Source organism: Amblyraja radiata, chromosome 2 (genome assembly GCF_010909765.2).
Source record: "Amblyraja radiata isolate CabotCenter1 chromosome 2, sAmbRad1.1.pri, whole genome shotgun sequence".
Taxonomy (NCBI): domain Eukaryota; kingdom Metazoa; phylum Chordata; class Chondrichthyes; order Rajiformes; family Rajidae; genus Amblyraja; species Amblyraja radiata.
The window spans coordinates 24,228,478-24,241,455 of NC_045957.1; the positions used below are offsets into that span (position 1 = coordinate 24,228,478).

At 48.4% G+C, this 12,978-nt stretch overlaps 1 protein-coding gene across 1 annotated transcript in view; it reads left to right on the forward strand.

Moving 5' to 3' along the window:
* Window positions 1-2,919: 2,919 nt before the first annotated feature.
* The window catches only part of zbtb47 (zinc finger and BTB domain containing 47), a 179,529-nt gene continuing 169,470 nt past the window's right edge, over window positions 2,920-12,978 (forward strand). The window contains 1 exon segment of the mRNA XM_033043360.1: window positions 2,920-3,109. Within this exon segment, the coding sequence (XP_032899251.1) occupies window positions 3,107-3,109 (3 nt within the window). The 5' untranslated portion in view covers window positions 2,920-3,106.

Below are 12,978 nucleotides of genomic sequence, written 5' to 3' on the forward strand. Positions count from 1 at the left end.
GCTGGGACTATATTCCTTGGAGCATAGGAGGATGAAGGGTGATCATATTGAGGTGTATACGATCATGAGAGGAATAGATATGGTAAATGCACAGTCTATTACACAGTGTAGGGGAAGCAGGAACCAGAGCGCATAGGTTTAAGTTTCTTCCCAGCTGTTAACAGGTAACTGAACCATCCTACTAACAACTGGAGAGTGGTCCTGACCTCCCATCTACCTCTTTGGAAACCCTCTGGCTATCTGTAATTGGACATTACTGGACTTTATCTTGCACTAAACGTTATTCCCTTTATCCTCTTTCGGTGACCTATGGATAGCTCAGTTATAATTACGGGATGTATTGTTGTTCCGCTTGCTGGATAGCACACACCAACAAAAGCTTTTCACAGTACATCGGTGCACGTGACAATAAACTAAACTACAGGTGAGGGGATAAAAATTTAATAGCAACCTGAAGGGCAACTTTTTAATGCAAACGTTGGTGGGTATATGGAACGAGCTGTCACAGGAGGTGGTTGAGGCAGGTACTATCACAACATACACAAACCATTTGGACCAGTCCATAAATAGGATGAATGGGTGATAACATGAATAGGTGATGTTTTGGGTCTTTACAAAGGTTATTCAGTTGGACGAAGGGTCCTAACCCGAAATGTCACCTATTCTTGTTCTCCACAAGTGCTGCCTGACCTGCTGAGTTACACCAGCACTTTTATTTTTGACCAAAGCAGCATCTGCAGATGCTTGTTTCTCCTGCATTATTCCACATTCTGTTTGCAGATTAGCCTGAGGGTGAGGGGTTACGTTGAGGAAGGCCTGGACTTCTAAAAGACCTCTGGGTGTTTGTGTGTGTGCATTTATACAAGCAATAATTTCCTAGAAGATATAAACATCTAATTTACTCAGTAAAAGTTATGCATAACCTCGTGTGTTCACGTGTTTCTCAAACACCAGGTACACCCACACAAAGGCCCAATCTTCTTTAAATGTTAACCACAGATTTACAAGTAAACCAGAACTCTTATGATGCACAGATTTTCCAGGTCTTTGGCAAAGATCATGACCCATTTATTTTTGTTCTGCTTTATTTGCATAAATTATTTTGCAGCTTTATCAGAGTGGCCTATATCTTGGTTAATTTGGTTTAATTTATTATTGTCACGTGTACCATGGTACAGTGATAAGCTTTTTTGTTGCATGCTATCGCATCCGTCAGCTGAAATACCATATATGCATGCTTATAATCAAAGGGACACAAAATGCTGGAGCTAGAACGATCTCGAGTTAGAACGTTTTAGGTTCAAGTCCACTCGAATACTAACTGTAGATTGGCATTCTCATAAAGCTCTTCTTTCCATTACATCAGAGCAGGCAGAGAATCCACGTCAAGTTAATGAAACAGTGTGAAGATAGACACAAAATGCTGGAGTAACTAAGCGGGTCAGACAGCATTTCTGGAGAAAAAAGGATGGGTTATGTTTTGGGTTGGGTTCTTCGGATTTAGACGTGTACATGTGTGTGCCTGTCTTTAATTCTCTGCTTTTAATGTGGTTAAATATTGACCAGCACATCAAGACTACTGATGAAGGGTCTTGACCCAAAACGTCACCCATTCCTTCTCTCCAGAGATGTTGCCTGTCCCGCTGAGTTACTCCAGCTTTTCTAACTCCAGATGGTTTGAAAAGGAAAGGAAGTTCCCATTTCTATTGTCCCTTTTGCACAGCTCTCAGGACATGCCAAGATGCTTGCAGCCATGGAAGTTCTTTTTGAAGAGCAGTTATGCCTTAGAAAACGTATTAACCAATACGTACACAGCCAGCTCCCACAAAGTGCAAATTGACGATAGGCAGATTTTATTTGAGGAGTAAGTGTTGAGCAGAGCATGTTTTTCACTAAACAAGTATATAGAGTTCATTATACATCTACTACCCTGAACTTCACTTTATATGAAATTAAACATTTGTCCAATTCTGACCCTACCTGTTCTTTGCATTATTTCTCTGGTTGCTCAGTTTATATATATCTCTGTGAAAGTATGTCTGTCCCTTTCACTGTTTTTATTTTCTCTCTCTGAGTGTATGTGCTTTTATCTGTGTTGCTGTCTGTCTCCCTGTCTGTGTGCCTTCCTGTGTGTGGCTCGCTCTCTCACTGTATGTGTGTCCCTCCCTATCCACCCCTCTCTCGCTGTGTGCGCAGTGCTCTATCACCCTGTGCGTGTGTCTCCCCTCTCACTCTCTCCTGCTCTGTCTCCCTCTTTCTCACACTATATCTTTCTCTCACATTGTCTGCGAATGTCTCTGTCTGCCTCTGTGTCTCCCTCTGTCTGTGTCTCCCTCTATTTCTCTGACTGTGTGTGTGTGTGTCTCTCGCTGTCCCTGTGTGTGTGTCTCTCTCGCTGTCCCTGTGTGTGTGTGTGTCTCTCTCTCGCTGTCCCTGTGTGTGTGTGTCTCTCTCTCGCTGTCCCTGTGTGTGTGTGTCTCTCTCTCGCTGTCCCTGTGTGTGTGTGTCTCTCTCTCGCTGTCCCTGTGTGTGTGTGTGTGTCTCTCTCGCTGTGTCTCTCGCTGTCCCTGTGTGTGTGTGCGCCGCTCCCGCGCTGTGCAACTTGCCGAGTTGGGGAGAGAGGGAATTGGCGGTGCTGAAGCCCCGACATCCCTCATCTGATCGCCCAGGTCCAATCAGCGCGGCCAGCGGCGGCACCCGGCCAGTGCGCCTGTGTGTGAGGCGGTGAGAGTGGGAGCCGCAGCGGCCCGGGACCCCGGCCCACAGTCCCCACCACAGCCCCGGGACCCCGGCCCACAGTCCCCACCACAGCCCCGGGACCCCGGCCCACAGTCCCCACCACAGCCCCGGGACCCCGGCCCACAGTCCCCACCACAGCCCCGGGACCCCGGCCCACAGTCCCCACCACAGCCCCGGGACCCCGGCCCACAGTCCCCACCACAGCCCCGGGACCCCGGCCCACATCCCCCCGGCCCACAGACCCCGGCCCCTCGCCCCCAGTCTACAGCACCGGCTCCCGGACCCCTCAGCGAGCGCCGGCCGGGGAGCGGGGACACAGGCTGCCGACTACCCCGGCACATGGACAGCTCCGGGACGCTGCCTCAAGATGGTATTTAGCCTGTGTCTGTCTGTCTGTGTGTGTGTGTATTTGTCTATGTGTGTGTGTATGTCTGTGTGTGTATTTGTCTATGTGTGTATGTCTATGTGTGTGTGTATTTGTCTATGTGTGTGTGTATTTGTCTATGTGTGTGTGTATGTATATATGTGTGTGCGTGTCTGCCTGTATATGTGTGAGTGTGTCTCTGCACCGGGCCGGGGCATGGAGGGAGAGCGGGTGGATATAGGCGCTAGGGTGGTGGTGGGGGTAGGGGGAGTGTTTGAGGGAGGGGCGACAGCCTGGGACGGGCCGAAGGGGCGGATGTAGGTGGAGATCTGTCTGTGGGTGGGGAGAGATGTCACCGGGGAGAAGAGGTTGTGGAGAGAGGTTTGTTTGGGGTGGAGATTTATCTGGGATCTCTCTCTAGGGTGGGGGGAAGAGTCTGTCCCTGGGGTAGGGGAAGAGAGGCTGGCGGGAGTAGGGGGGAGATCAGTGTCTGGTGTGGAGAGAAGGTGGGGGAGGTGAGGGGGGGGAGAGTCTGAGGAGGTGTGTGGTGGGGGAGATCTCTCTGGGAGGAGGGGATCTATCTGTGGGGTGGGGGAGTGAATGGGTAGATCAGTCTCGAGGTCGGGGAGAGGTCGGTCTGGTGGGATAGGGAGAGGGTAGAGAGATAGGCTGGGGGTGAATGGGGGAGAGTAGGGGATGGTGTGAGGGCAGTGGGTGAGGGCAGGGGAATGGGGAGAGGGCAGGGGGATGGGGAGAGGGCAGGGGGTGAGGGCAGGGGGATGGGGAGAGGGCAGGGGGATGGGGAGAGGGCAGGGGTGAGGGCAGGGGATGGGGTGATGGCAGGGGGGAGAGGGCAGGGGGATGGGGAGAGGGCAGGGGGGAGAGGGCAGGGGGATGGGGGAAATCTGCAACAATGCTGTTTCCGGGTGGTGGTGGGGGCAGCCGGGTCATGTTCAGTGTCTCACCCTCTGCCTCCTCACCGTCCAGGCAGGGAGGGGGTGAGACTGACCCTCCCATCATCCCTCCACTTAATATAAAACAATAGAACCCAGTTGGTAACAAAGAGTTAAATTCCTCAGGCCGGGAATGCCGCGGGGCGAGGGAGGCAGCGCCGCGTCCCCGGCATCGCACGGCCCGGCCCGGGATCACGACCGAGGGCCGGAGAGGCCCGGCTGGGAACCGGGAGCAAGAGCAGTAATCGCTCCCTCTCTCTGCCCCGCGGCCGCAGCCGCTTCAACAAGGATTACGGGGGTTTCCATTTCTCGCTTCTCAACTGCACCTCTCACCCCCCACTCACTCTCCCTCTCCCCCCTCTCCCTCACTCCTTCCTTCCCCTCTGACTCGGTGTGAGCCCAGCCTGTCACTCACATCCCTCCCCTCGCTCAACATGAAAATCTAACAAGGGCCCTGACTCCCCTTTTGTGGCGTTCCATGTTCATCTAATTCCCTCCCCTCCCCTTCCCATGCTGTTACTTGTGTTGTTCAAGGTGTCTATTTTGCCATATTGGAATTGTCAATGAGTTTAGTTAATGTTGACTGGGTTACAATTGGTTGCTCATTCTTAATATGCCCATGTTGAGGATTTTGGTCCCTCAATTTCATGATGTATAACATCTTTCTAAACATAAAAAGAAAATCACTTATGGTGCTTCTGTAAGACCAGTTTTGCTGGCTGGTGTCTGATGTACTTCTGAGGTATTATCGGTCAGTGATCAAGAAATTGTGTTTTAATAGCCTTGCAACCTTCTTTCCCCCCCCCCCCCCCCCACTTTCCTTCCCCCCCCCCCCACCACCATCCCCCCCCCCACTTCCCCCCCCCCCCCCCCCCCCCCCCCCCCCCCCACTTCTGATTCTTCGGCAAGAGTACTACCTGCAGAGCCACTGTAGTTATCCATCCACCAAGAGCCTGCCTCCCATGCAAGCAATTTCACCGAGGGTGGTGCTGTTCACACTGCTGGGTGGAACAGTCTCACCCCAGTCACTCCCTCTTCTCCCCTCTTCCATCAGGCAAGAGGTACAGAAGTGTAAAAACACACACCTCCAGATTCAGGGACAGTTTCTTCCCAGCTGTTATCAGGCAACTGAAACATCGTATCACCAACTAGAGAGCAGTCCTGACCTACCATCTCCCACATTGGAGACCCTTGGACTATCTTTAATCGGACTTTATCTTGCTCCAAACATTATTCCCTTTATCCTTTATCTATACACTGTGGACAACTTGATTGTAATCATGTATAGTCTTTTCGCTGACTGTATAGCACGCAACAAAAAAGCTGTGACTGTACCTTGGTACACGTGACAATACTAAACTAAACTAAATGATCTGGTCTGCTTGGATAAGAAGCAAAACGAAGCTCTTCACTGTACCTGTACACATGATAAATAACAAAACTAAATCTACTGGTATCACCACGTCATCTATGTTTTTTTTTCTTTCTTTTTTTCTTTTTATTTATATAGCACATTTTTAGTCAACTTGCATTGACCCCAAAGTGCTTCACATAATTACATCCACACACACAGGCAAAGGTGGGTGAAGTGTCTTGCCCAAGGACACACACAGGCAAAGGTGGGTGAAGTGTCTTGCCCAAGGACACAACGACAGTATGCACTCCAAGCGGGATTCGAACCAGCTACCTTCCGGTTGCCAGCCGAACACTTAGCCCATTGTGCCATCATGTTGCCAATCATGACTAATGTTTAATGGGAAAGGAAACTTGCCAAAAATCCTCCAATCTACCTGCAGTGTGTGTTCGATATTGTTCCAAAGAGGTGTTGTATCACTGGGTCACGTTGACTTTGACATTATTGCATGCATGTCATTTGACCTGATCGTGGCCTCTCTCTGCCACTGAGGGATTTATTTATCTCCCTGTAATCATTCCATCCTTTTGTGCGTCCACTTTGCGTTGAGGCTGTGAGACGGAGGAGGTGAGCAATGCATCGATGTGGATTGAGAATGAGTTATTCCCTCTGGGGTTGGGTTGGCAGGTGGTGTCGAGTTGGGCAGAGTGTAGGCAAGTGGAATTTAATGGATTGATTCGATACTTTATTGTTATGTATACTTGGTGTAATTCTATGTTTGCATAAAGTGCACAAGTATGTAAAGAGTCGGCATGTAAAGGGTGCCGACAATGTTACAAAAGTGTTCAATACATCCTGGTGGTCCCTCTTCCTTCACGCTCACGCTGCCCCTGCCCCCCACGCTGGGTCACACTCTGCTCTCGCCAGCTCCCCCACGCTAGGTCACTCTTCTCGGCTCCTCCTCGACCGACTACTGGCACTCACTCACGCACTCAACGGCTCCCCAATGGCTTGAGGTGACACATTTCAGGAAGTAAATTACTATGTGGAAGAACGTCCACAGTTAAGGGTAGGGGATTGAGGAAGGTTGATGAACAGTGAGACCGAGAGGTCCAAGTCCATAGCTCCCCCAAAGTGGTAATAGTGGTAGACAGGGCAGTGCAGAAGCCAGATGGTTTGCTTGCCTTCATAAGGCAGGACGTACAGTATAAATATTACGGGATGTTCTGTTGCAACTTGGCAAAGCACTGGTTAGCTCAAACTTTTAGTATTGTGTGTGTTTCTAGTCTCCGCATTCCATGAAGGATGTGGTTGTGCGAGAGAGAGTGCAGAGAAGATTCACTGGGATGAAGAAACAAGGAACTGCAGATGCTGTTTTACAAAAGAAGGCACAAAGCGCTGGAGTAACTCAGCGGGTCAGGCAGCATCTCGGGAGAACATGGATAAGTGACATTTTGGGTTGGGACCCATCTTTAGAACCCGACCTGAAACGTCAACTATCCATGTTCTCCGGGGATGGTGCCTGACCCGCTGAGTTACTCCAGCACTTTGTGCCTTCTTTTGTAAAACAGCATCTGCAGTTCCTTGTTTCTTCATCCCAGTGAAACTTCTCTGCACTCACTCTCCAGCACTCTCTATCTTTTTTCACCAGGATGTTTCTTGGATTGCAAGACTCATTCTGGGAGGGATTGGATAGGCTGGGCTTGTTTTTCCAAGAGTAAAATATGCTGCGGGATGACGAGAAAGGGATATGTAAGAAACGTTAAGAGATATAGTTTGAATAGAAATTCCAAAGCTTTTTCCTATGGTACGATATCAAGAACAAGGAGATGGAACTTAGGTTTAAGGTGAGAGGAAGGAATTTGGGTGGATATGAGATGTTGGTTTTATACAGAGAGGAATAGATAGGGTCGATGCGTAGTCTTTTGCCCAGAGTAGGAGAATCAAGAACTATGTCTGGTATGTGTTACCAAGAGAGGTGATGAAAAACAGCCACCACATTTATGAAATATTTAGACAGGCATTAAATAAAGTTGTGGATGTAGCACAGTCCATCACACAGATCAGAACCAGCCTTTGGAATGCTAGTCATACAGAATAGAAACAGGCCGTTTGCCCAACTTGCCCACGCCGACCCACTTGCCCCATCTACACTAGTTCCACCTGCCCGTGCTTGGTCCATATCCCTCTAAACCTGTCCAATCCATGTACCTGTCTAAATGTTTCTTAAACGTGTGATCGTACCAGCCTCAACTACTTCCTCCGCAGTCAGTTCCATAAACCCACCACCTTTTATGTTTAAAAAAAAAACCGCTGCCGCTCAGGTTCCTATTAAATCTTTCCTCCTTCACTTTAAACCTATGTCCGTTAGTTGCCCTTGTCAATTCTTCCCTTCCCTCCCGTACCACCCCCTCCCCGGGCACTTTCCGTTGCAACCGCAAGAAATACAACACCTGTCCCTTTACCTCCCCCCTCGACTCCATTCAAGGACCCAAGCAGTCGTTCCAGGTGCGACAGTGGTTCACCTGTATCTCCTCCAACCTCATCTACTGCATCCGCTGCTCTAGATGTCAGCTGATCTACATCGGTGAGACTAAGCGGAGGTTGGGCGATCGTTTCGCCGAACACCTCCGCTCGGTCCGCAAGAACCTACCTGACCTCCTGGTGGCTCAGCACTTCAACTCCCCCTCCCACTCCCAATCCGACCTCTCTGTCCTGGGTCTCCTCCATTGCCAGAGTGATCAACACCGGAAATTGGAGGAACAGCACCTCATATTCCGCTTGGGGAGTCTGCATCCTGCGGGCATGAACATTGAATTCTCCCAATTTTGTTAGCCCTTCCTGTCTCCTCCCCTTCCTCAGCCCTGGGGCTCCTGCTCCTCCTTTTTCCTTCCTTCTCCCCGCCACCCCCTATCAGTCTGAAGAAGGGTTTCGGCCCGAAACGTTACCTATTTCCTTCGCTCCATAGTTGCTGCTGCACCCGCTGAGTTTCTCCAGCATTTTTGTGTACCTCCGTTAGTTCTTGATTCCCTTCTCTGTAGTAAAAGATTCCGTGCATTAACCTTGTGTGTTCCTCTCATGATCTTGTACACTTTATGAGCCGAGTGCATGGAATGAGTCTGGTGGATACTGCAATGAAGGTGCAGTAAAGTTGTAGAGGAATTCTGCCTTGGGGCAAAGCTCTGTGTAATACAAAACACAAAGTGCCTGCCGGAGTAACTCAGCGAGCCCGGCAACATCGGTGGAGAGAATGGATAAGCGTTGTTTTGGATTGGGACACTTCTTCAGACTGACAAAGGGTCCTGACCTGAAACGTTGCCAGTTCATTCCCTCCACAGATGCTGCTTGACCTGTTGAGTTGCTCCAGCACCTTTTGTAATGCAGCATCTACAGTTCCGACTCTAGGATTGGGGAAGAATAACTTGACAGTGGGGAACACTGAGCCTGGAACATTACAAATGCAGTGAAGATTCCCTCCAGCTGCATGAAAAGGAAAATATTGTACTTGCACAGCACATTATCACATGGCACAAAATATACGAGGACTGGTCATTTCCTTTCAACAGAGAGTGCAGAAACATGCTCTCTCTCTCACTGAATCCTACCTGACCTAGCACTTGTCAAGACTGAAGAATGGTCCTGACCCAAACCCAATCCTTGTTCTCCATAGTCAGGAACCTGGGTCTCTCGCGCTGTAAGGCAGCAACTCTACCGCTACGCCGCCCTGCTGTCCTGCCTCCTTTCCGCATGACCTATAACTCCACTTTCCTTCTAAGCCCCTCTGCCCACCAAACCCCCAACTCGTCGTGTATCCTGCCTCTTCCTTGTGAAAGTCCTGGAGTTCTGAAGAGAGATTTGGAAAGACTTGTATGATTCCATGTGCGGTGTCGTGAAAGACTGAAGCTGGTCTTTGTTTTGCTTCCTTCGTGTTTGAGCTGAACAGATGTTTGGGGGCTTTTTCTTTAATAGCCATGCCCAGCAAGTTTGCAGCCTTAAATACATTTCAAAAGGTTTCACTCGAAATCGACAGCAGTCTTGTGCCTGTGGTGTGTAATTGTTTAGCTTGTGGTTGTTTTTGAAAACTCCAGCTCTATAATTTGATACTCATCCCATAAGCAACATTCACTTGCATTTTCTTTCAAAGTCTTTATCAGTATGTGTCAGAAGACGAGCCTAACACTGCTTGTTGGTGTATGAATCTTATTGGTTGCAAATATTCTGAGAAGGTCAGAGATAGTGAGAGGGGAAAGATTTAAAAGGAACCCGAGAGGCTACTTTATCACAGAGGATGGTGGATCTATGGAATATGGGACGAGCTACCAGAGGAGGTAGTTGAGGCAGGTACTCTAACTACAGTTAAACGGTATTTGGACAGGTACATGGATAGAAACATAGAAAATAAGTGCAGGAGTAGGCCATTCGGCCCTTCGAGCCTGCACCGCCATTCAATATGATCATGGCTGATCATCCAACTCAGTATCCTGTACCTGCTTTCGCTCCATACCCCCTGATCCCTTTAGCCACAAGGGTCACATCTAACTCCCTCTTAAATATAGCCAATGAGATGCTGCCTGGCCCGCTGAGTTACTCCAGCACGTTGTGTATATCTTCCTCTAAATCTATGCCCTATCTGCAACTATGGGTAACAATTTCCTGCAGTCTACCTAGTTTAGTTCAGTTTTATTGTTACATGTATTGAGGTACAGTGACAATAAAAGTATTTTAGTTCAGCTTTATTGCCATGTGTACCAAGGTACAGTGAAAAGCCGTTGTGTGCTATCCAGTCAGCGGAAAGACCATACATGGTTGTAATCAAGCCGTCCACAAGGTACAGATACATGATAAAGGGAATAAAGTTTGGTGCAAGATCAAGTCCAGTAAAGTCTGATTAAATATAGTCCAAGGGTCTTCAATGAGGTAGATTGTAGCTCAGGATTGCTCCCTAGTGCTGATGGGATTGTTCAGTAGCCTGACTTTTGAAATTAAATGTTAAAGATGCAGCATGGACTAGGCCCTTCAGCCCACCGTGTCCGCACCAACCAGTGATCACCCCATACACTAGCACCATCCTACACACCAGGGACAATTTACAATTTACTGTAGCAATTTAACCTACAAACCTGCACATCATTGGCGTGTGGGAAGAAACCAGAGCACCCAGAGAAAGCCCACGCGGTCACAGGGAGAACGTCTGTACAGACAGCACCCGTAGTCAGAATCGAACCTGGGTCTGTGGTGCTGTAAAGCAGCAACTCTACCGCTGCGCCATCGTGCTATTCCAAATCCCGACACTTCACGCCTCTCTCTTGTTAAGATGCTTCTTGAATCCAACTTCTGACCAAGCAGTTATTCGGAAGCCTGATCACACAGGGGAAGAAACCCCTGAGAAGGTGGCTTTCAACCTTCTGTACCTTCTGCTGGACGGGAGCAGGGAGAAGCAGGTATGATCGGGGTAGGACATGGCTTAGATTAATGTTGGCTGCTATTCTGAGGCAGCGTGAAGTGTAGATGGAGTCAATGGTGGGGAGCCTGGTCTGTGTGGCGGACTGGGCTACTTCAACAACTCTGCATTTGTTTGTGTCCTTGGGTAGAGCTGTTCCCAAACCAAGCTGTGATGTAACCTGAGAGTACACAGCGAGAGTTTGAAATCAGACGTGGACTCTGCACAACATTCTCTGTTTTCTTAATGAGAGTATTTGTGTGTCCGCGCTGTGGATTAACTGCAGTAGAATGTTTGCCTCAGTAGAGTGGCAAAGTCCAAGTGCCAAAGTTGTCCTTGTGATTCTGACCTGTTCTATTTCCTACCTCGGTCAATCGGACACAAGCTGCAAAATCCAAGGGGCTGCAAACTTGCCAAGTGAGGATTGAGGGCAATTTTACAAGTCACAGCTCACATACACCCCACTTCTCTTGCTTGTACCCACCCCAACCCCCATCCTCCTATAAGCAGGGCTCCCGTCTTCTCCAAGCATTAATGCAGGGGTTGGCACTGTAACTCCAGCGTCGCAGGTTTGATCCTGACCTCGGGTGCTATCTGTGTGGACATTCTTCCTGTGACCGTGTGGGTTTCCTCCGGGTGCTCCAGTTTTCTCCCAGATTCCAATAACACTGGGTTTGTAGGTTAATTAGTGTCTGAATTGTCATTGGTGTGTAGGTGAGTGGTAGATTCTGTGGGTTAACCAATACGGAAACAGGGCCTTTGGCCCAACTTGCTTAAGTGACCAACATGCCCCACCTGCCTGCGTTTTGCTCATATCCTAAACCTATTCTATCCATCCCTGCCCTCATGTCATTAAACATTGTGATGGTACCTGCCTCAACTACCTCTTTTGGCAGCTGATTCCATATGCCCACCACCCTCTGTGTTGAAGGAATGTGAGGAGAAAAGGCTATTGGATAAATGTGGGTGAATGTGAGAAAGCTTAGACTGGATAAATGAAAATGGCCACATGTTTTAAGGAAAGATGGATATTGGGAGACATAATGGATTGCAGATGCTGGAATCTTAGACAACGTCGTCTGTCCATTTCCCTTCACGAATGCTGTCTCACCTGCTTAGTTCTTGCAGCACTTTGTTTTATGAAAATAACATGACTAGCCATTATCATGTTTCTGTTCAAGGTGGGGGGGGGGGGGGAATAGATTTAAAAGGAATTGGAGGGGCAAGCTGAATCTCAAGTCTAAAGGTGGGCACAATTACAATGTTTAAAAGACATTGGATAGGTCAAGTCAAGTCAAGAGAGTTCAAGCCAAGAGTGTTTATTGTCATGTGTCCCAAATAAGACAATGAAATTCTTGCTTGCTGCAGCACAACAGAATATAGTAAGCATAAAAACAGAACAGTTCATTATGTCTATATAGCATAAACCATATATATACACATAAATAAACAGATAAAGTGCAATAGGCTGTTATTGTTCAGAGTTTGGTTGATGGCGAGTTTAATAGCCTGATGGCTGTGGGGAAGAAGCTGTTCCTGAACCTGCATGTTCCAGATTTCAGGCTTCTGTACCTTCTTCCTGATGGTGTGGGTCTTTGATGATGTTGGCTGTCTTTTTGAGGTAGCGACTGCGATAGATCCCTTCGATGGTGGGCAGGTCAGAGCTGATGATGGACTGGGCAGTGGTCACAACTTTCTGCATCCTTTTCCGCTCCTGGACGTTCAAGTTACCGAACCAAGCCACGATGCAACCAGTCAGCATGCTCTCTACTGTGCACCTGTAGAAGTTCGAGAGAGTCCTCTTTGACATCCAAACTCTCCGTAATCTTCTCAGGAATAGAGGCGCTGATGGTACATGGATAGGAAAGGTTTAGAGGGATATGGCCAAATGCATGCAAATTGGATTAATTTAGATAGGAATCTTGGTTGCCATGAACGAGTTGGACTGAAGAGTCTTTGTCCATGCTGTATTACTCTATGAATCTATTTAAATGCTTGTGAGTACAATGTAGAAACAAGGAACTACAGGTTTACCAAGGAAAGTCACAAAGTGCTGGAGTAACTCAGCAGGTCAGGCAGAATCACTGGAGAATATGAATAGGTGATGTTTTGGGCTGGGTCAGGTCTG